General features: G+C 43.6%; 1 protein-coding gene across 5 annotated transcripts in view; it reads right to left on the bottom strand.

Annotated features, from left to right (window-relative positions):
* Positions 1-22,614, bottom strand: part of TBC1D22A (TBC1 domain family member 22A) — a 576,359-nt gene extending 553,745 nt beyond the window's left edge. For all 5 annotated transcript variants that reach the window (XM_056573700.1, XM_056573701.1, XM_056573702.1 and 2 more), the window contains exons 1-2: positions 22,397-22,614; positions 15,403-15,459 (exon numbers count right to left, since the gene is read on the bottom strand). In XM_056573700.1, coding sequence (XP_056429675.1) covers positions 15,403-15,459; positions 22,397-22,458 — 119 coding nt within the window. In that variant the 5' untranslated portion in view covers positions 22,459-22,614. The remainder of the gene's footprint in view (positions 1-15,402; positions 15,460-22,396) is intronic.
* Positions 22,615-22,968: the final 354 nt, after the last annotated feature.

Below are 22,968 nucleotides of genomic sequence, written 5' to 3'. Positions count from 1 at the left end.
CTAATTTTTTTTTTTTTTATAAAAAGCGATCAAAGAGCCCCATCAAAACAAAAATTATACTGATAAAAACTACAGATCACGGCGCTTAAAAAAAAAAAAAAAAATTTTTTTTTCTTTTTTTAAATAAACGGTATAGGGGTTGGGAGGGGACATTTTTTAAACATTCAAATTTTCGTACAAAAAGTGTTATTGTTTTAGAAGAAGTAAAACAAAATGAAACCTATATAAAAGTTTGGTATCTTTTTAATCGTATGGACCTACAGAATATATATAAAGGTGTCATTTTTACCAAAAAAAGCATTGAATTGAAAGCCCAAAATGGCATTTCTTTTTTCAATTTTGCCCCACAAAGATAGATATATATATATACATATATATATCTCTCTATGTGTATATTTTTTGTTTTGTCATAGATTTAATTGTGGTCATTACAAAGTAAAATTGGTAGCACATAAAACAAGCCCTCACATGGGTCTGTAGGTGTTAAATTGAAAGGAGATATTTTTAGAAGGTGAGAAGGAAAAAACAAAAGTGCAAAAATGAAAAATGGCCCGGTCCTCAAGGGGTTAAAAACGGCAGTGGTACAACGACAGGCCGTCAATTTTTTTTCCCCTCTGTCCTCCGCAGCAATCCCAAACCTGACAAAGATCATTCAAGAAAATTTCTTTTACTTGGATGGCAGATACAAAAATCAAGTATACTACTGAGTGCCAAGTATTGTTTTCACTGTATAACAGTGATTGGTTGCCACATTACGCTTGTGTGTTTTTACCCTTAAATCAACAGGAGTCACAGTCACAAACTCACTGACGATTAGCTAATATACACGACTGTGGAGCTGCAACTTCTCAATGTTTATCTGGGCTTGTAAGTGTAATCATTGTATTGTTTGTAGCAGCAGTGTGCGGTACTGCATTGTTCTCCCTTTCAAGTGAACAAGACAATGATGCGCCACTACAAGGAGTACAGCAAGCATGTCTTTGTACACTTACCCACCACTATATTAGGTACAATTGTTGTGTTCCAGAGCAGTAGCACCTTTGCTACTTGAACTCAGTTCAGGTGGTTGGAGTTCCTCAAGGTACCTGTCTCTATTATAGGTCTAAGTCTTTATAAAGTCCTGATATCAACATTTTATGTTATTTCGGGAGTTTTATCCTTGCATTTAGAGCTTTTTTTTATTTTTTTGCTTATTACAGGGGGCACAATTAGGCACACACGTACCTAAGCACTTTTTTTTCTGTGACTTTTGTGGGTACACTTTAACCCCTTAAGGACTCTGGGTTTTTCCGTCTTTGCATTTTAATTTTTTCTGCATCACCTTCGAAAAATTATAAAACTTTCAATTTTGCACATAAAATTCCATATGATGGCTTATTTTTTGCATCACCAATTAATCATAAATTGTGCGACAAAATCGAAGAAAAAATGCCATCTTGTAAATTTTGGCGGCTTCAGTTTCTACACAGATAAGGTGTGATTTTTTAATTTTTCGGTAATAATGACACTATCTTTATTCTGTAGGTCCACACGATTAAAATTATACCCATATAGGTTTGATTTTGTATTACCATATATATACTCGAGTATAAACCGAGTTTTTCTGCACAATTTTTCGTCCTGAAAACACCCCCCTCAGCTTATACTTGAGTCAACTCTCCACCCTCAGTGGTCATCAACCTGCGGACCTCCAGATGTTTCAAAACTACAACTCCCAGCAAGCTTGGACAGCCATCGGCTGTCCGGGCATGCTGGGAGTTGTAATTCTGAAACATCTGGAGGTCCGCAGGTTGAAGACCACTGCCCGGGCCCGAAGCGTGGAGAAGAGCCACCCCCGGTGAAGATGGACAGCACAGAACGACTATCCCTCCCCACCGGATGGTCCCTACAGCACAGATGGCCCGGACCAGCTTACCCTAACGTCCCGCCGAGCGGAGGGAGTACAAAACTAGAGGGGGGAGGGGGGAGGGGGGGGGAGAGGTCTGGATGACGACGAAGGCCCGGGCAGTGGTCTTCAACCTGCGGACCTCCAGATGTTTCAAAACTACAATTTCTACGTTTAAAATTGTCATCTTTTGCCCCCGATAAATCTTTTTTATTTTTCTGCGTTGTATTTGATCAGACTTTTTGATCGCTTTTTATTAATTTTTTCATTAAATAAAATGTGAAAAAAAATACGCAATTTTGGACTTTGGAATTTTTTTTGCGCGTATGCCATTGACCGTGAAGTTTAATTAACAATATATTTTTATAATCCGGGCATTTCCGCACACGGCGATGCCACATGTTTATTTTTATTTACACAGTTTTTTTTTTAATGGGAAAAGGGGGGGGGTGATTCTTACTTTTCTTAGGGAAGGGGTTAAATGATCTTTACTAACTTTTTTCCCACACTTTTTTTTTTGCAGTGTTATAGCCACCTCTAGTGGCTATAGCACTGCACACACTGATCTGCTAAACAGATCATTGCTGTGCATTAACACGGCAATGATCAGTGTTATCGGTGGTCAATTGCTCAAGCCTGGATTTTAGGCTTGGAGCAATCAATTGCCTATCGGACGTGACGGAGGCAGGTAAGGCACCCTCCGCTAGCGTTCTAGTTAATTGGGACATCGCGATTTCCCCGCGATTGTCCCGATCAGCCTGACTAAGCTGCCGGGAGTGTATTTTTGTTACTTTAGATGTGACGATTAACTTTAAACGCTGCATCTAAACTTTAAACGCTCATCATAAGTTAATAGTGCGCGGCACAAAGATCGGGGGCAGGGTCTAAACCTTGCCTTGATGCATATGTACCCTGTACATTGTATCGGTTGTCAGACAAAGTAAGTGGCAATGACCTAGCAAGATATATGATATTCACCCGTAGTGCAGCGAGTTACCTGCACTAGCTAATCATTAAGAAAATAAGTTCACTGTATTAATGGACTTCACAGTCACCAGATCTCAATCCAATAAAGGATCAGGAGATTGCAGCAACTGTGTGGTGTCATCATGTCCACAAGGACATGATGGTTTTCAATACCTTGTGAAGGCAGTTCTGAAGGGAAAAGTACTAGAAAGTCCAATAAAGTACTAGAAAGGTGTAAATACTAAAGTGGCCAGTAAGTGTATATTACACAGCCACATTATTTCAATAACTATTTTATTGCCCCTGTGATCACACCACTGGAGTTGCAGCTGCATAATACCTTGTTCTTGGTCAAGTCATTGCTTAATAAAATAAGACCATTTTTAAAAGGGAATCTGTCATTGAGACCATTTTAATAAACAGTACAGAAGAAAGCAAGTAGAACCCCGAACGCTGGCAATGTTTCCTGCTAATGCTCTTATTTGAAGGTTCTGTGTTAGCCTAAACAATCTTTCCAATAAAAAACATACAGTATATATGCATACAGTTTTCATATTCTTATTTTAAAAAGTAATGCCAAGAAAAAGATGCATTAACAAGGAAATCAATGTCCACTCTAGTAAACATGTCTATATATATCAATACTGTCAAAACAAGTCACTTCGTATACCAACTCTGTACACAAGCACCACAGACTTTACCAATTTCAGTCACATTAGCCTCCACTTCATAGAGTGTCACAGAATCTATACCACTACTTCACATTTTACTTCAGTCAATAGCAGCTTTGTTACTTTGCGACAATTTTGCATTTCTACTGAGTTACATTTTTTGGTTTCTGGTCAATAACCTGGAGGGAGTTGTAAAGCTAATTGAACTTCATGCAGTTTGTACACACATGGAGGTCCGAACCACTTATTGCTCCACTGGATGCTTTACAATGAATAGTGATGTGTTTAATGTTTTGGAAACTATGTACAGTATGAGAATTGCCTGGACTTTATAATAAATTTGACATAACTGCACATTATAGGTAATGTTTCAAAATAGAAATACTAAATGGTAAAAGTGTCACTAGAAGACTTCATGAGAAAGAATGATCTCTGGATGGACACACGGGTCCAGATTTATCCACTGTCTGGTTTCGCCCATAAAAACTATTTACAGCTTAGTTTTGATGGCTGGTAATATGATAGCTGAGCTGTGATTGGTTGTTATGGTCAAAACCAGATAATTTCAGGCAGATGGATATATCTGGGTCAACGGGGGAAGCCAAACCTGAGTAGATAGAGAGGTGCAGTTACCCATAGCATGGCGTCTGAAAAATGAAAGAAGCAATGTGATTGGTTGATATGGGCAACTGTACCACTCTTCCTCTACATATGGTCGCACTTATTGCATCCACAGCGTATATCCCACTGCGGATTCGCTGATGGCAGTCACTTCCAGGCTGCACAGGGCTACCCTGATGCAGCCAGGTAGGCCTCTTTCAGCAGGAGATCCGCTTTGTAGATTACATTTTGTGGGTGTTATGATTTACTCCAATTATGACTGTGTATTGAGAAAATGCACCATTTTTCTCCTTGACAATGTCAGTTACTCGTGGATAGTATTTTTGTGTATGTTCATTTTTGTCACAGACATCTGCATTGCTTTACAAATAGACACACTAAAAATAATGTTTTGCAAATTTACAAAAACATTGAGGGGGATTTATCACAACTTGTGCAGAAGAGCAGTAGACAATAGCAACTAGGGATGTCCCGATACCATTTTCTAAAACCGAGTACAAGTATCGATACTTTAATTCTAGTACTCGCCGATACCAATTACGAGTACTTTTATTTTAAAGGGAATCTGACAACAGGGTGACCCGGTTTCAGGCTCTGCCGATATGTGGGTTCCTTGTTGTGTGCAATGGAGGTGGCTTATGTAGTATGAGCCAAAATTTCTCTCTTCTCCATTGGTGAAGGAGAAGAGTGAAGCCAGGAACTGATGTTCACGCTGCTGGCAAGTGGGTGGGATCAGCAAAGATCGGGAACCATAGGTATATGAAATTATCCTTTTTTTTTGTTCACACAAATACCTATGGTTCCCGATCTTTGCTGATACCACCCACTTGCCAGCAGCGCGGACATCACTTCCCGGATTCACTCTTCTCCTTCACCCATGTTCAACGCCTATGCTTTCGGTGTGGTAAGCCACAGCAGCTCATATCTCCTTGAAATGCCCTTGTAAGTGTTGTGCCTGGAATCTGCACAACCTGTCCTGGTGAGCATGTTTCCTTTATCCGCGTACCTCTACCCATGTTGGTGATACCGCACAAGGAAGTGCTTGTTGTCTATTTGTTTTTGCTCTTCTCCATTAGGCATAACAGGGAATTTGCATTGGCGGCAAGACAGATGTCTCTGGAGCGATTGCGCTGATGTTCACATAGTGAGTGGCGGTAGAAAACGTGTCACCTGCACTAGCTACCCATAAATTCAACTTAGTGCAGGTAACTCTGCTGTAAGATTGCCTTTAATAGTACGTAGTATAGATAGTTGCAGACAGTAGCAGCCCCCATGTAGACCGCAGCCCTCCCCTTGTAGACAGTGCCCTCACCTTTTAGGTAGAAGCCCCTCTCTCCTTGTAGACATTAGTAGCAGCCCCCCTGTAGACTACAGCACCCACCCTTGTAGTTCACTTGAGGCTGTCCTCTGTGTTGCCGCTCTGCTGCCCCTTTCTCCTCATTGTGGGTTCCTCCGTTCTGCCGTCCGCATCACGGCCTCTTATGGAGGAGCATGTGACATACACGTCACTGCCACCTCCATAGCGTTACATTGGGCGCAGTGGAGGAGGAGTGACGAGTGTGTGTGACATGCTCCTCCACAGGCCTTTTTAAAAATGAAAGCTGGATCCCCGCAATTTGACATCTTATCCTCTATTCTTTGTATAAGGGAGAAGTACACCTTTAAGCTTTACGAAGAATGGGTAGATAAAGATGAGGAATTGTGTAGAGCGCTCCTGCTGTCAAAGGACGGACTCAAAATGCCACGGTTGCACAGGACAATTTATTGAAATGTTATTAATAAATTGTCCTGTGCAACCGTGGAGTTTTGAGTCCGTCCTTTGACAGCAGGAGCGCTCTACACAATTCCCCATCTTTATCTACCCATTCTTCGTCTATCATTCCGTACCCTAAGGGACACGGAGAGGGGAGATAGAGCTGCACACTGAATCCACTAATCTCTACACACACCTCCCAACAGTGTTGGGCTTACACTTTTGCATCCACACAGCAGGTCGGTACAGCACATTAGGTGAGGTGGTTCCCCCCCCCCCCTTTTCTCCCCACAAACAGCATACGAGAGAGCACCCCGTTTTTGTTTTCTTTCTTCTGTCTTCTACCTTTAAGCTTTAAAACTTTCTTTTCATCAGATGCCAGACACAGAATTCAATCCCTGGTCCGTTCTTTGCTATATATAAATACACAACTAATGCATATTGGTAAACCAAAACTCTCCCATTAAACACAAGCGTACTGGCACGTGCAGACATCTTTAGGCAGCAACACCATTGATATGACACTACAGTACTTAATTACACTGTCAATGTGACAACATTCACTTGCCCAGTAGATGTTATTCATAATTATGGTTCATAAGAAATAAAATCCTATCTACTACTGAACCATGTAAACACATTCATGGAGACAGGTCACCTTTAATGAACATTAGAGACGTATACCAAAGCCACCTTGAGTATGCTGCTGACGGGGAGTATATTTTCAATATCCTACAAGATCACCAACTGTGGTAAAATAAAAAATGACCATGACACCATGAGATTATTATTCAGGATGTATTTAGCAGCAGTTTCTTCAGCACATTTTCAATTCCTAGAAGATAAAAATCACTCACACTTACGACGAGTCTAACATTTCCAATCCCCATCATAAAATATTTAATAGCCGTTAATATAAATTACATTTCCCTTTTCAAACACTTCACGAAACAGAAACAAGTAATTCAAATTGACAGCAAATGATGATCATGGGGAGGAAGTAAGACAACAAATGCAGAAGAAGGCATCACCCAAGAATGGCCACTGGCAGGTATTTTCTTGTAGACTAGACAAGACATGAACCATACAGTATTATTAAGAGAGGGTGGGGACAGGAATCCCTTTTTAAAGTGAGGAACTTTACTCAGCACTCAGGTATTACCAGAGCTGGTTTCCTATTACTGAGAATCAGAAGTAATTTAACCCCTTAAGGCCCAAGGTTTTTTTCCAGTATTTTCACCTTACCTTCTAAAAATCATAATGCTTCAATTTTCCACCTACAGTCCCATAGGAGGGCTTGTTTTTTGTGTCTCATATTTTACTCTGTATCCTCTTAAGGACTCAGGGCGTATTTGTACGCCCTGAGCCCGGTCCCAGTGTTTAAAAAAACGGGTCGGTCCCGGCTGCTATTCATAGCCGGGACCCTCGACTAACAGAAAGTGAATAGGGTTAATAGCGCGTGGCACAACAATAGGTGCCGCGCGCTATTAACCCTATTCACTTTCTGAAAGTGAAAGTAAACACTTCCCGGCTCAGTCGGGCTGATTGGTACATCGCGATAAAATCGCGATGTTCCGATCAGCTAGGACGCAAGCGGAGGTCTCCTTACCTGTCTCTGCGGCCTCCGATTGGGGTTTGATTGCTCCAAGCCTAAGCTACAGGCTTGAGCAATCGAGCCCCTATCTCACTGATCCATGCAAAGCTATGGCTTTGCAGGGATCAGCATAAGAGATCAGTGTGTGCAGTGCTATAGCTCCCTATGGGAGCTATAGTACTGCAAAAAAAAAAAAGTTAACAAAGGTCATTTTACCCCTTCCCTAATAAAAGTTTGAATCACCCCACTTTTACCATAAAAAAAAAAAAAAAAAACTGTGTGAATAAAAATAAACACATGTAGTATCGCCGCATGCACAAATGTCCGAACTATAAAAATATATAATTAATTAAATTGCATGGTCAATGGCGTACGCGCCCAAAAATTCCAAAGTCCAAAATTGCGTATTTTTGGTCACTTTTTATATCATGAAAAAATTTATAAAAAGAGATCAAAAAGTCAGATCAATACAAAAATGGTACCGATAAAAACTTCAGAACACGGCGCAAAAAATGAGTCCTCATACCGGCCCATACGCTGAAAAATAAAAAAGTTATAGGGGTTAGAAGATTAGAAGATGAAAATTTTTTACATATAAATTTTCCTGCATGTAGTTATGATTTTTTTCCGAAGTGCGACAATATCCAACCTATATAGGTAGGGTATCATTTTAACCGTATGGACCTACAGAATTAAGATGAAGTGTCATTTTTACCGAAAAATGCACTGCGTAGAAACGGAAGCCCCCAAAAGTTACAAAATGACATTTTTTCTTCAATTTTGTCGCACAATTAATTTTTTTTCCGTTTCGCTGTAAATTTTTGGCTAAAATGACTAATGTCACTGCAAAGTAGAATTGGTGGTGCAAAAAATAAGCCATCATATGGAATTTTATGTGCAAAATTGAAAGCGTTATGATTTTTAGAATGTGATGAGGAAAAAATGTAAATGCAAAAACGGAAAAACGCTTAGTCCTTAAGGGGGTATTACATCAATTATTAAAACACAAAATCTACAGCGAAATAGTAATATTTGTGGGACAAAATATATATATTTTTTCCCATTTTGTAACTTTTGGGGGCTTCCGATTCTACGCAGTGCCCTTTTTGATAAAAGTACACCTTATCTTTATTCTGTAGGTCCATATGATTACAAGGATTCCCAACTTATATAGGTTTGATTTTGTTTTACTTAAAAAAAAATTATAACTTTTTGTATGAAAATTAGCATGTTTAAAATTGTCATCTTCCGACCCCTATAACTTTTCTATTTTTCCGTATACAGGGATGTGTGAGGGCTCATTTTTAGTGTCATGATCTGTAGTTTTTATCTATACAATTTTTGTTTTGATGGGACTTTTTGATCGCTTTTTATACTTTTTTTTAGTGTATACAAAGTGATCAAAAATACACAATTCTGGATTTTTATTTCATTTTTTTTACGTGTACACCATTGACCATGCGGTTTAATTAACATTAACATTTTAGTTCCGACATTTACGCACACGGGGGTATCACATGTTTATTTTTGTTTACATTTTTTTCATTGGAAAAAGGGGGTGATTCAAACTTTTATTAGTAAAGGGGTTAAATCACATTTATTAACTATATATATATATATATATATATATATATATATATATATATATATATTATTATTTTTTTATACACAATTTTTAGATTGCATACACTGAACAACGCTATGCCATAGCATAGCACTGATCAGTGATATCGGTGCTCAACTGTTCCAGCCTACCATGGCTGACTGAAGCATCGAAGCACTCGTTGGAAGTTGAGGAGGCAGGTAAGGGCTATCTTGCTATCCACTCTGCTGTTCGTGACTATGGGATTTCACCGTGGCAGACCTGAACAGCCCACTGAGCTAGCCAGGATAATTGTTCTCCAGTTTTAAATGACGCAATCAACTTTACAGAGTCTAAAGGGTTAACCCCTTCCCGCAGAATGGCATATATAAACGCCGGGTTGTGCAGTGCGTTCGCGCATCCCGGCGTTTATATATGCCATTCAGTTAACCCGGCGATGCGCAGCATCGCAAGGGTTAACTGGCAGAAGTCCCGCTGTTTCCAGCAGGGGACAACTTCTGCTTCACCCCCCAGGACCATCCATTGATGGTCCTGGTCAGCGATCACTGTGATTGGTCCCTGTGGACCAATCACAGTGATCTGGGGTGAAAGTTCAGATCCCCCGCACTGCCCGCCCCTGGAAGTCGGGCAGAACGGGGGACGATGGCTGCAGGGGCTCGCAGGGACCTGCGGCATAGGGGGGGGAACACCAGGGGACCGGCGGCCTTACCTGGCGGGACCGAGGAGCAGCGGCAGGACCGGCCACGTGGACGAGCAGCGACGGGACCGGCAGGTAAGTATGTAGTCCTCAGAAGCAGCAGTGAAGATCTTCACTGCTGCTTCTAGGAGTCTGAAAACTACAACTCCCAGCATGCCTAGACAGCCTTTGGCTGTCTGGGCATGCTGGGAGTTGTAGTTTTGCAACATCTGGAGGGCCCCAGTTTGGAGACCATTGTATAATGGTCTCCAATCTGTGCTCTTCCAGCTGTTGCAAAAATACAACTCCCAGTATGCACTGACTGTGCAGGCATGCTGGGAGTTTTAGTTCAGCAACATCTGGCCCTTCAGATGTTGCCGAACTACAACTCCCAGCATGCCCTTCAGCTGTCTGGGCATGCTGGGAGTTGTAGTTTTGCAACAACTGGAGACACACTGGTTGGGAAACATTGTCTGTTTCTAACTCAGTGTTTCCTAACCTGTGTGCCTCCAGCTGTTGCAATACTATAATGAGTCTGTTAGTGCATGCTGGGAGTTGTGGTTTTGCAACAGCTGGTGCACCCCCCCTGTGAATGTACAGGGTACATTCACATGGGCGAGGCTTTTACAGTGGGTTTCTCGCATCTTGAGATGCAGCAAATTTTGCGCTGGGAAACTCGCTGTAATCCCCCGCCCATGTGACTGTACCCTAAAAACACTACACTACACTAACACAAAATAAAATAAAAAGTTAAAAACACTATATATACACATACCCCTACACAGCCCCCCTCCCCCAATAAGAACGTCCGGTACACCACTGTTTCCAAAGCAGAGCCTCCAGCTGTTGAAAAACAACAACTCCCAGTATTTCGTATTTCAGGGCAACAATTTAGGGCCACATATGGGGTATCGCTGTACTCGGGAGAAATTGCGTTACAAGGTTTGGGGGGCTTTTTCTTATTTAACCCTTCATGAAAAGGAAAAGTTGGGGTCTACACCAGAATGTTAGTGTAAAAAAATTTAATTTTTTACACTAACATGCTGATGTTGCCCTATACTTTACATTTTCTCCCGACTACAGAGATACCCCATATGTGAGCGCAAAGTGCTCTGGGGGCGCACAACAAGGCCCAGAAGGGAGAGCGCACCATGTACATTGGAGGTGATTTGCACAGTGGTGGCTGATTGTTACAGCGGTTTTGACAAACGCAAAAAAAACAAAACCCCACATGTGACCCCATTTCGGAAACGACACCCCTCACGGAATGTAATGAGGGGTGCAGTGAGAATTTACCCCCCACAGGTGTCTGACGGATCTTTGGAACAGTGGTCCGTGAAAATGAAAACTTGTACAGCCCACTGTTCCAAAGATCTGTCAGACACCAGTGGGGGGCAAATGCTCACTGTACCCCTTGTTTCATTTCTCAAGGGGTCTAGTTTCCAAAATGGTATGCCATGTGTTTTTTTTTTTTTTTGCTGTTCTGGCACCTTAGGGGCTTCCTAAATGCGACATGCTCCCCTAGCAAAATTTGCTCTCAAAAAGCCAAATATGACTCCTTCTCTTCTGAGCATTGTAGTTCGCCCATAGTGCACTTCAGGTCAACTTATGGGGTACCTCCATACTCAGAAGAGATGGGGTTACAAATTTTGGGGGGTATTTTCTGCTATTAACCCTTGCAAAAATTTGAAATTTGGGGGGAAACAAACATTTTAGTGGAAATTTTTTTTTTTTTTTTTACATATGCAAAAGTCGTGAAACACCTGTGGGGTAATAAGGCTCACTTTATTCCTTATTACATTCCTCAAGGGGTCTAGTTTCCAAAATGGTATGCCATGTGTTTTTTTTTTGCTGTTCTGGCACCATAGGGGCTTCCTAAATGCAACATGCCCCCCGAGCAAAATTTGCTCTCAAAAAGCCAAATATGACTCCTTCTCTTCTGAGCATTGTAGTTCGCCCATAGTGCACTTCAGGTAAACTTATGGGGTACCTCCATACTCAGAAGAGAAGGGGTTACAAATATTGGGGGGTATTTCCTGCTATTAACCCTTGGAAAAATGTGAAATTTTGGGGGAAACACACATTTTAGTGAAAATTTTTTTTTTTTTTTACATATGCAAAAGTAGTGAAACACCTGTGGGGTATTAAGGCTCACTTTATTCCTTGTTATGTTCCTCAAGGGGTCTAGTTTCCAAAATGGTATGCCATGTGAGGGTTTTTTGCTGTTCTGGCACCATAGCGGCTTCCTAAATGCAACATGCCCCCCAAAAACCATTTCAGAAAAACGTACTCTCCAAAATCCCCTTATCGCTCTTTCCCTTCTGAGCCCTCTACTGCGCCCGCCAAACACTTTACATAGACATATGAGGTATGTGCTTACTCGAGAGAAATCGGCTACAAATATAAGTATACATTTTCTATTTTTACCCCTTGTAAAAATTCAAAAATTGGGTCTACAAGAACATGCGAGTGTAAAAAATTAAGATTGTGAATTTTCTCCTTCACTTTGCTTCTATTCCTGTGAAACACCTAAAGGGTTAAAATGATGACTGAATGTCATTTTGAATACTTTGGGGGGTGCAGTTTTTATAATGGGGTCTTTTGTGGGGTATTTCTAATATGAAGACCTTTCAAATCCACTTCAAACCTGAACTGGTCCCTGAAAAATTGTGAGTTTGAAAATTTTGTGAAAAATTGGAAAATTGCTGCTGAACTTTGAAGCCCTCTGGTGTCTTTCAAAAGTAAAAACTCGTCACTTTTATGATGCAGACATAAAGTAGACATATTGTATATGTGAATAAAAATTTTTTTTATTTGTAATATACATTTTCCTTACAAGCAGAGAGCTTCAACGTTAGAAAAATGCAAAATTTTCAAATTTTTCATAAAATTTTAGGATTTTTCACAAGGAAAGGATGCAAGTTACCACAAAAATTTACCACCATGTTAAAGTAGAATATGTCACGAAAAAACAATCTCGGAATCAGAATGATAACTAAAAGCATTCCAGAGTTATTAATGTTTAAAGTGACAGTGGTCAGATGTGCAAAAAACGCTCTGGTCCTTAAGGCCAAAATGGGCTTGGTCCTGAAGGGGTTAATACTGAACTTCTGCCCGACTGGCGATAGCTACCCAACTGGTTGCTGATAGCTACCGGGACCCACCGGGTATGAAGTGTGCTCAGCTCCTGAGTGCGCTTCACATAACGGGAGCAGGCAATGGTTGTAAATATACATCCATTGTCCTTTAGGGAGGGGTTAAAGTAAATCAGTCAGTTCATATTTATGTCATAAGCAACAGATACTGTCAGATAGGTGAAATGACAATATTAAACATACCTTTGCTATGCAAGAAGCACACACAAAAAAAAAATATATACATGCATACCACTGTGGCAAGTGAAACATATACAAAAATTTTTTTTTTAAATAGACGGTTGCAGCAGCACGCTACATTCAATCAAATAATTTTGAGACTCTTTTTGCATTTCAAGTGGCAACCCTTCATAGGGTGCATGCACACAACGTTTTTGCTATACAGTTCCCGTACCCGGTTTCAAGTTAAAAACCATATGGAACCATATAGAAAACCGTATTTTTTATTTCTTTATTTAATTTTTTTTTTTTTTTATGTAAGTCAATGGGAACCGTACAGAACTGTATGTGCGTACGGTTCCATACGGTTTTCACCATACGGTTTTTGACTTTTCACTGTTTTTTTCTTGGAATTTCAATCAAACAAGAGAAACTTTATTCAAAATGGAGTGAAAAGTTAAAAACGTATACTTTTTTTCTTAAAAACCGGATGCAAACGGACATCATTTTTCAAACAATATACGGTTTTCAATCGTATATGGGTTAAAATTTGCCCACACTTTTTGATACAGTTTAGTCAGATTTTGAGGAATCCGTTTTTCATCAAAAACCTGATATGGGAACTGAATAGCAAAAACGTGGTGTGCATGCACCCTTAGCCATGCAAGCCTCCCTTTCAACAAGGAGGTTTTTAAACGGATCGTGAATCCAGCGGTCATACCCCTGCTTCATCCTCCATCTGCCCAGCTAATGAATATTCATAAAGCTTTGTCTGCCTGCTCACTCCTATCCTCGATTTGGCTAATGTTTTGCCATTAGCTATGGAAGGTCATGCCTGTGCTTCCCTCTCTAAGGCTGCATTCACATCACGTTTTGAGCTTATGGGAATTGGATCCGGCTGGGGGGAGTGAAAACTGGGGGCTCCCGTATCCCAGCCAGACCCGGACCGTATCTCATTCATTTCAATGAGCTGACTGGAGTCAGATAGTGACTCCGGTCGGCTCATTTTTGCCCCGTATCCAGTTTTCTGACCGGTCCTAAAACCGCGGCATACCACGGTTTTAGGTCCGGTCACATAACCAGATACGGGGCAGAAATGAGCCAACCGGAGTCACTTATTAAAGGGAATGGATTTCCCGTCCCCCAGCCGGCAGCCTAATTCTCCTCTAGCACATTTTCTTCTTTAAAAAAGATGCCCAGTGAAAAGAAAAATGTATCCCCTATGGGAAGGACAGGGGATAAGTGTCTGATCGCGAGGGTCTGACAACTGGGACACCTGCACTGCCCTGGCTATGCTAATGCAAGTTTTATACCAAGCATGTCAGAAGCAATGCCAGGGGCCCGTACGGGAAATAGCAGGGGGGGTTTTAAGGGGTTGAACCCTTTTGATCAGACACTTATCCCCTATCCTGCGGATAGGAGATAAAGTAAATGTCCAGTGAAACAAAACTTAAGTTTTGGAACTAGAGATGAGCGAAGTTACAGTGATTCGATTCATCACAAACTTCTCGGCTCGGCAGTTGCTGACTTTATCCTGCATAAATGAGTGCAGCTTTCAGGTGCTCCGGTGGGCTGGAGACTCTTTCCTAGGACTGTATCGACCTTTTCCAGCCCACCGGAGCACCTGAAACCTGAACTAATTTATGCAGGCTAAAGTCGGCAACTGCCGAGCCGAGAAGTTCGTGACGAATCAAATTACTGTAACTTCGCTAATCTCTATTAAGAAGTCACGTTACAGGTACACTGCAGATTTTCTGGAGCAGAAAAAGGGCCAAAGGCAGAAGTAAATTTAATTGGAAGAGGAAAGCAGTACAACTCATTATATCCCCCCTTTCAGTTGGATACACTTCAACCTTGGCACATTTTCTGCTGCAGAAAACCTGTAGCCTAACGATAAATCACTTACGACCAATATTTTATGTTCATATCTGGCATGGGACCAAAATATGGATATCAAAAAGTCTTAAATAAACAACTGTTTCTATCAGCATCAACACATACTTTAACCACTGGAATTTCATTTTCACAAAGAGAAGACATACCGTATTGTATCAAATCTGTACAGTATAGCATGCCATTTATCAATGACTTCTCCTTTACAAAGAGTAGACAGACAAGCTAAACAAAAAATTCTTTCAAAATCACCCAACTTTTTATTATGACATCAACAGTCAGAGAGAAGAAAGGAAAAGAAAACAAACATGTGGGTCAACTGTGTGTAATACATAAAAGCAGTGCTAAAAGCTGTCCCATTGCCTTTTATTCTCTTTTTAATAGAAGAGAATATGAAATCACCAACAAGAAAAAACATCTACTTACGTTCCATGCAGCAGTGGATCAAAAGGTGGATGTTGTGCTCCATAAACATGCTGAATACTGATATATAGGGAAAAACATAAAAACAAAAATGTCACAAAGAATTAAAAATTAAAAAAATATAAAAACTTAAAAGCTCAATTTACACACAACTTCATTTACACTGGAGCGAATATCTTAAGAGAATTTTTAGGGGTAATTTTACAGTTTACCGTTAGAGATGAGCGAACTTACAGTAAATTTGATTTGTCACGAACTTTTCGGCTCAGCAGTTGATGACTTATCCTGCATAAATTAGTTCAGCTTTCAGGTGCTCCGGTGGGCTGGAAAAGGTGGATACATTCCTAGGAAAGAGTCTCCTAGGACTGTATCCACCTTTTCCAGCCCACGGGAGCACCTGAAAGCTGAACTAATTTATGCAGGATAAGTCATCAACTGCCGAGCCGAGAAGTTTGTGAAGAATCGAATTTACTGTAAGTTCGCTCATCTCTATTTACCGTATATACTCGAGTATAAGCAGAGTTTTTCAGCATGATTTTTCGTGCTGAAAACGCCCCCCTAGGCTTATGCTCGAGTGACCAACAAAACGTTTCTGGCTTTAGCTGTGAAGGGATGGTCCCGGCCATCCATCTCCGCCTTTCAATCCCCGGGCCTTCGTCATCATCCAGACCCCTTTGTTTTCTACTCACCTCTCCTAACCCCTTAAGGACTCAGGACGTTTGAGTACGTCCTGTCAAATCCCGGCCCCCCACCACTAGCTGGAGGGGAGCCGGGGCACCTGCTGCGGGTGTCACTCCGGCAACCTGCTCTGCCCCTCTTCCGGAGGACGTGATCGGGTGCGGGAAGAGGACCCCGGCAGCTGAAACACCTGTGGGTATTAAGGCTCACTTTATCCCATGTTACATTCCCCAAGGGGTCTAGTTTCCAAAATAGTATGCCATGTGGTTTTTTGTTGTTGCTGTTTTTACACCCTAGGGGCTTCCTAAATGCAACATGCCCCCCAAAAACTATTTCAGAAAAATGTTCTCTCCAAAATCCCGATGGCTGTCCGGGCATGCTGGGAATTGTAGTTTTGCAACATCTGGAGGTCTGCAGGTTGAAGACCACTGAGAAGGAATTGACAGGCGGTGATGATGAAGGGGGGTGATGATGACGAGGGGGATATTGACAGGGGTGATAATGACAGGGTGATGATAACAGGGGTGATAATGATCGGGGTGATAATGACGGGGGTCTGGATGATGACATGGGGGGATGATGTATTTCCTACCCTAGGCTTATAGTCGAGTCAATAACTTTTCCTGGGTTTTTGGGGTGAAATTAGGGGCCTCGGCTTATATTCGGAACGGCTTATACTCGAGTATAAGTATATATGGTATATCTACACATATTGTTGAGTACCTTTACTTTACCTTGCCTAGGCTGTGTTTACAACATATAATGTATGCCCCCCCTCCACATACTATACAGTGATATAGGTCATCCATAGGCTCCTATGCAAAGAAAGAAAAATTAAAGTTACTGTGGATCCCTCCCCCTGATAGCATATGTGATCTCTAACATATTTGTGAATCACTTCATTTCCCAAAATGACTCCTTACCTGAGAAAAAAAAATTCTATATCTCGGTAACTTGGTGTCTAAGGCTATGTTCACACTGCGGAATGTCAGCACGGAAAAACTCCATGCGAAGATTCCGGAGACTGTGAACGTCTCTTAGATGTTATGCATTTCGTGCGGAGTCTGTAGAAAGAATAAACAGGTCATTCTTTCTGAGGACGCGGAAATTCCGTCGTGTGCACAGCTCAGCAGAATCCCGTTGAATTCAGTGGAACTCTGTGCAGAATTCCGAACAGAAATTCCGGCATGTAAACATAGCCTTACTTACCTGCAAACTACAGATCACTGCCTGTTCAGTAACTAAGTGCAGATAGACTGAGACTAAATTTAGGAAGCGGGTGCGTGGCATATGTGCAGGAGAGAGCAATAATAATAACAGTATGCACGCAATGTTAGCCTGTCCATCTCCTCCAGAGGGTCCACACTGTTCTGAAAGGTAAAATGAAGGTTTCCTTTTATGTTTGACTACTCAACATTCTGAGAAATTGTCCCTTGTGTTGGCTTTCATCATTAACATCACCGCTTAAACCAGGACTGCATTTCTAGTATAACCCCTTCTATGCTGTATTTCCTTTGAACCTTAACAGCAGCAGTTCACTGCTTTGTTCAAGGGCTCTTTTTTTCCATATAACCTTCTTTGCTATGATGCTGTTGCTCTTTTCCTTTCTGTTCACATGGCACCAAGCTTTATTAACCCCCCACTCTCCGTGCTATCTATAGTACTGTATGTTGTAAACCATCTACCATGACCAAAACCTTCATCTTCCACATGATGCATGATTTTCAATGGTATTAATCTATGTTATGTGTTCAATTCAGCTTTTCAGTAGGGCTGCAAGATATGGAAAAAAAAAAATGTGTAATTGCGATTATGGGCCAAAATATTGCAATTTCGATATGCCATGTGATATAATAAATAAATGGTGAAATCCCGCCATTTCAGGTCCAATCTCCTCCATTTTACAACTATCCACTCATTTTATGCCTACCGCCCATTTCACATCTCCCCCCTCTCACATTCTCCCCTCATGGTCACATCTTCTCCCATCATATTTTCCCCCTATGTCACATTCTCCCCCCATATCACATCTCACCCCCCTGTCACATTCCCCGCTCCCCCTGACACATGCGGTTTTCAAATCTCCCACCGGATCCGGGAAACCCAGTGTGTTTGCAGCCGAAAAAACCTTTCCCCATTAGCCAATCACTGGCTGGTCACGTGACACCGCTATGGCCAGTGACTGGCTGAAAAGGGAAAGGTCCTACTGCTTGTATGGTAAAGGGGAGACACCGGACAGCAGGGACCAGGAGTAGGTGAGCAGAAGGTTTATTTTTTATTTTTCTCCCTGCGCCCTTATACTTAGCTCAGTGTTTTTCAACCAGGGTTCTTCCAGCTGTTGTGAAACTACTACTGCCAGCATGCCCGGACAGCCTTTCCGGTCCGGGCATGCTGGGAGTTGTAGTTTTACAACAACTGGAGGCACCCTGGTTTGGAAACACTGACTTTTAGTATTTACATTTGTTTTTACCTGCTCTGGCCGGCCCCCACCCAAAGCAGCACATGGGAGCTGGCCCGAGCTGGCCCGAGCAAGTTTTCCCGTGGGCCGTATCGCTATATCGCAAAAAGCTAAAATCGTGATTCGATTGCTTTTGCGATATATCGTGCAGCCCTACTTTTTAGCACCCTAATTCTTTTTTTATTTCATCTAATTGAAACTTTTTAGGTGCTTATATTCATGTGTGAGAACTGCTGGCATCAGCTGAACCCTGGCCTGTCCGCTGAAATGTAGAGAATAAGAAATAGCTGCGCACCATCGAGGGGACCCCGAGAGGCTCAATTATAGCAGAGTGAAAACGAAGATTGCCTTGCTAAAACTATAAAGTGTTAAAGGGGTACTCCGGCCATAATACATCTTATCCCCTATCCAAAGGAAGTTGTGAAGGGACAGAGGTGTCAGAAGAGAGCACTGTTGTCAGACTGGAGAGAACTACACAACTTCCTCTGGAGCATATAGCAGCTATTAAGTACTGGAAGGCTTAAAGGAGAAATTCAAAATTTAAATGGGTACTGTCAGATTCAAAAACTTTTTATATGTTGTACATCTTGGCAAAACATTAACCTTTCTAATATACTTCATAAAAAATATTTTCTTTTCATAGAAATCATGGCTTATAAAATCATGGCTTTATCCAAGTCATAGACAAAGTCCAGTAAGTGATGGTGGGCTAGCCCTCCTCTGTGCCCTCTCCCGTCCGATAGCCCTCCTCTGTGCCCTCTCCCGTCCGATAGCCCTCCTCTGTGCCCTCTCCCGTCCCATAGCCCTCCTCTGTGCCCTCTCCCGTCCCATAGCCCTCCTCTGTGCCCTCTCCCGTCCCATAGCCCTCCTCTGTGCCCTCTCCCGTCCCATAGCCCTCCTCTGTGCCCTCTCCCGTCCCATAGCCCTCCTCTGTGCCCTCTCCCGTCCCATAGCCCTCCTCTGTGCCCTCTCCCGTCCCATAGCCCTCCTCTGTGCCCTCTCCCGTCCCATAGCCCTCCTCTGTGCCCTCTCCCGTCCCATAGCCCTCCTCTGTGCCCTCTCCCGTCCCATAGCCCTCCTCTGTGCCCTCTCCCGTCCCATAGCCCTCCTCTGTGCCCTCTCCCGTCTCATAGCCCTCCTCTGTGCCCTCTCCCGTCTCATAGCCCTCCTCTGTGCCCTCTCCCGTCCGATAGCCCTCCTCTGTGCCCTCTCCCGTCCGATAGCCCTCCTCTGTGCCCTCTCCCGTCCGATAGCCCTCCTCTGTGCCCTCTCCCGTCCGATAGCCCTCCTCTGTGCCCTCTCCCGTCCGATAGCCCTCCTCTGTGCCCTCTCCCGTCCGATAGCCCTCCTCTGTGCCCTCTCCCGTCCGATAGCCCTCCTCTGTGCCCTCTCCCGTCCGATAGCCCTCCTCTGTGCCCTCTCCCGTCCGATAGCCCTCCTCTGTGCCCTCTCCCGTCCGATAGCCCTCCTCTGTGCCCTCTCCCGTCCGATAGCCCTCCTCTGTGCCCTCTCCCGTCCGATAGCCCTCCTCTGTGCCCTCTCCCGTCCGATAGCCCTCCTCTGTGCCCTCTCCCGTCCGATAGCCCTCCTCTGTGCCCTCTCCCGTCCGATAGCCCTCCTCTGTGCCCTCTCCCGTCCGATAGCCCTCCTCTGTGCCCTCTCCCGTCCGATAGCCCTCCTCTGTGCCCTCTCCCGTCCGATAGCCCTCCTCTGTGCCCTCTCCCGTCCGATAGCCCTCCTCTGTGCCCTCTCCCGTCCGATAGCCCTCCTCTGTGCCCTCTCCCGTCCGATAGCCCTCCTCTGTGCCCTCTCCCGTCCGATAGCCCTCCTCTGTGCCCTCTCCCGTCCGATAGCCCTCCTCTGTGCCCTCTCCCGTCCGATAGCCCTCCTCTGTGCCCTCTCCCGTCCGATAGCCCTCCTCTGTGCCCTCTCCCGTCCGATAGCCCTCCTCTGTGCCCTCTCCCGTCCGATAGCCCTCCTCTGTGCCCTCTCCCGTCCGATAGCCCTCCTCTGTGCCCTCTCCCGTCCGATAGCCCTCCTCTGTGCCCTCTCCCGTCCGATAGCCCTCCTCTGTGCCCTCTCCCGTCCGATAGCCCTCCTCTGTGCCCTCTCCCGTCCGATAGCCCTCCTCTGTGCCCTCTCCCGTCCGATAGCCCTCCTCTGTGCCCTCTCCCGTCTGATAGCCCTCCTCTGTGCCCTCTCCCGTCTGATAGCCCTCCTCTGTGCCCTCTCCCGTCTGATAGCCCTCCTCTGTGCCCTCTCCCGTCTGATAGCCCTCCTCTGTGCCCTCTCCCGTCTGATAGCCCTCCTCTGTGCCCTCTCCCGTCTGATAGCACTCCTCTGTGCTCTCTCCCTCTCTCCTGTCCTATCAGACAAAGAGGATGCTAGCCCACCCTCACTTACTGGGCTTTGTCTATGCCGGTGCTTCAGTTTGGATAAAGCCATGATTTCTATAAAAAGGAAATACAATTTTCTTATGAAGTATATTAGAAAGGGTTAGGTTTTGCCAAGATGTACAACATACAAAAAGTTTTTGAATCTGACAGTGCCCTTTTAACAACTCATCCCCTATTCTTGTCAGGAAAATAAAGCTGTGCACAAGTCTTCAGTCAGTAGCCTTTGATATTCGTCAGGAACCGTCCCCACCCACAGGTTGGTGATTGACAGCTGTCTTCTCTGTACTGTGTATACGGGACTTATTTCCCTTATGTCAGAACAGGGTAAGTCATGCATTGTTCTGTTTGTGGTCTCTGATAACTTTTACTGAATGGAAGCTATAGTTACATAGTACGGTTGAAAAAAACATACATGTGTTCAACCATGAAGGCGAAGGGAGGGGATATGGCTGTCCGGGCATGCTGGGAGGTGTAGTTTTGCAACAGCTGAAGGCACCCTAGTTGGGAAACACTGCTATAGAGCAGGCAATGGAGCAGCCTCTAATCTCCATGACTATAACCGGGCTCACAACATTACATCCTTGAGACGCCATCAATATGACGCTTGAATAACATGGAAGTGCCAAGGATGGACTGTATGGATTCCTATGGGATCACTACATTACATCTTGTAGACACCATCAAAGTGACACCTGTATAACATGGAAGAGTGAAGGATGGATTGTATGGGATCAGGCTATGGGATCAGGTTATGGGATCACTACATTACATCATGGGGACACCATCAATGTGACACCTGTATAACATGGAAGAGTGAAGGATGGACTGTATGGGATCAGGCTATGGGATCACTACATTACATCCTGGGGACACCATCAATGTGACACCTGTATAACATGGAAGATCACTACATTACATCCCGGGGACACCATCAATGTGACACCTGTATAACATGGAAGAGTGAAGGATGGACTGTATGGGATCAGGCTATGGGATCACTACATTACATCCTGGGGACACCATCAATGTGACACCTGTATAACATGGAAGAGCGAAGGATGGACTGTATGGGATGAGGCTATGGGATCACCATCAATGTGACACCTGTATAACATGGAAGAGTGAAGGATGGACTGTATGGGATCAGGCTATGGGATCACTACATTACATCCTGGGGACACCATCAATGTGACACCTGTATAACATGGAAGAGTGAAGGATGGACTGTATGGGATCAGGTTATGGGATCAGGTTATGGGTGTGATAAAACACAGCTACAAGGTCTATGGAGAATAATACAGGACTCATATAGGCTCCGGCTCCCTGCCTGCTCCATATCCACAGCCCAGCCCCTAATGTAAGCAGCGCAGAGTGACGTCATGAAGGTTTCCCCGGTGCTGGCAGTGAAGGGGTATGACGGAATCACTACAGCCCTATACACCGACAGCTCCCCGTTCACACGCACCTTCCCGGCATTTTAGCTGCGTTCCTCTTCCAGAACTGCTTTCTCCCGGTGTCGCTCGACATTTTCTCCCCACATTACCGGCTCGCGGGGATTACAAGACGAATCGCGAGCGGTTGATTTATTAAACGGGAAAACCCTATCCACTGTGACAGGGTGCCGCCATGTTTGAACCAGCAACAAGCGGCATCGCCATTGGCAGACTTGACAGGCTGCTGATAGCTGACCAATCACAAGTGCCGATGCTTAGCACTGCGGAAGTCAACAAAGTTTTGCCAGCACTTAAAGGTCCGTGTAGTCGGTGTGACGTAAAGCAGTCCGCTAAATGTCGTGGAAAGGGTTGTCTGCTTACACAGCACTGTACGCGGCGCCATGTTGTTGGTTGTCACGTAATATATCCTTAGAGAATTGTAAACCCCTATGTGATAAGGACACTATGTGAGAATAGATCCTCATTTCTTAATGGAGAAATTGTTAACCCCTTTGTGATAGGAACCCTGGATGTGAGAAAGGATCCTCATTTACTAATGGAGTCTCATTCTAGAGGGTGTAGATCCTATGTAAGTAAACTATCC

The sequence above is a fragment of the Hyla sarda genome, chromosome 4 (assembly GCF_029499605.1).
Source record: "Hyla sarda isolate aHylSar1 chromosome 4, aHylSar1.hap1, whole genome shotgun sequence".
Taxonomy (NCBI): domain Eukaryota; kingdom Metazoa; phylum Chordata; class Amphibia; order Anura; family Hylidae; genus Hyla; species Hyla sarda.
Note: the sequence above shows the minus strand (reverse complement) of the source record. Positions and strands in the feature narration are given on the sequence as shown.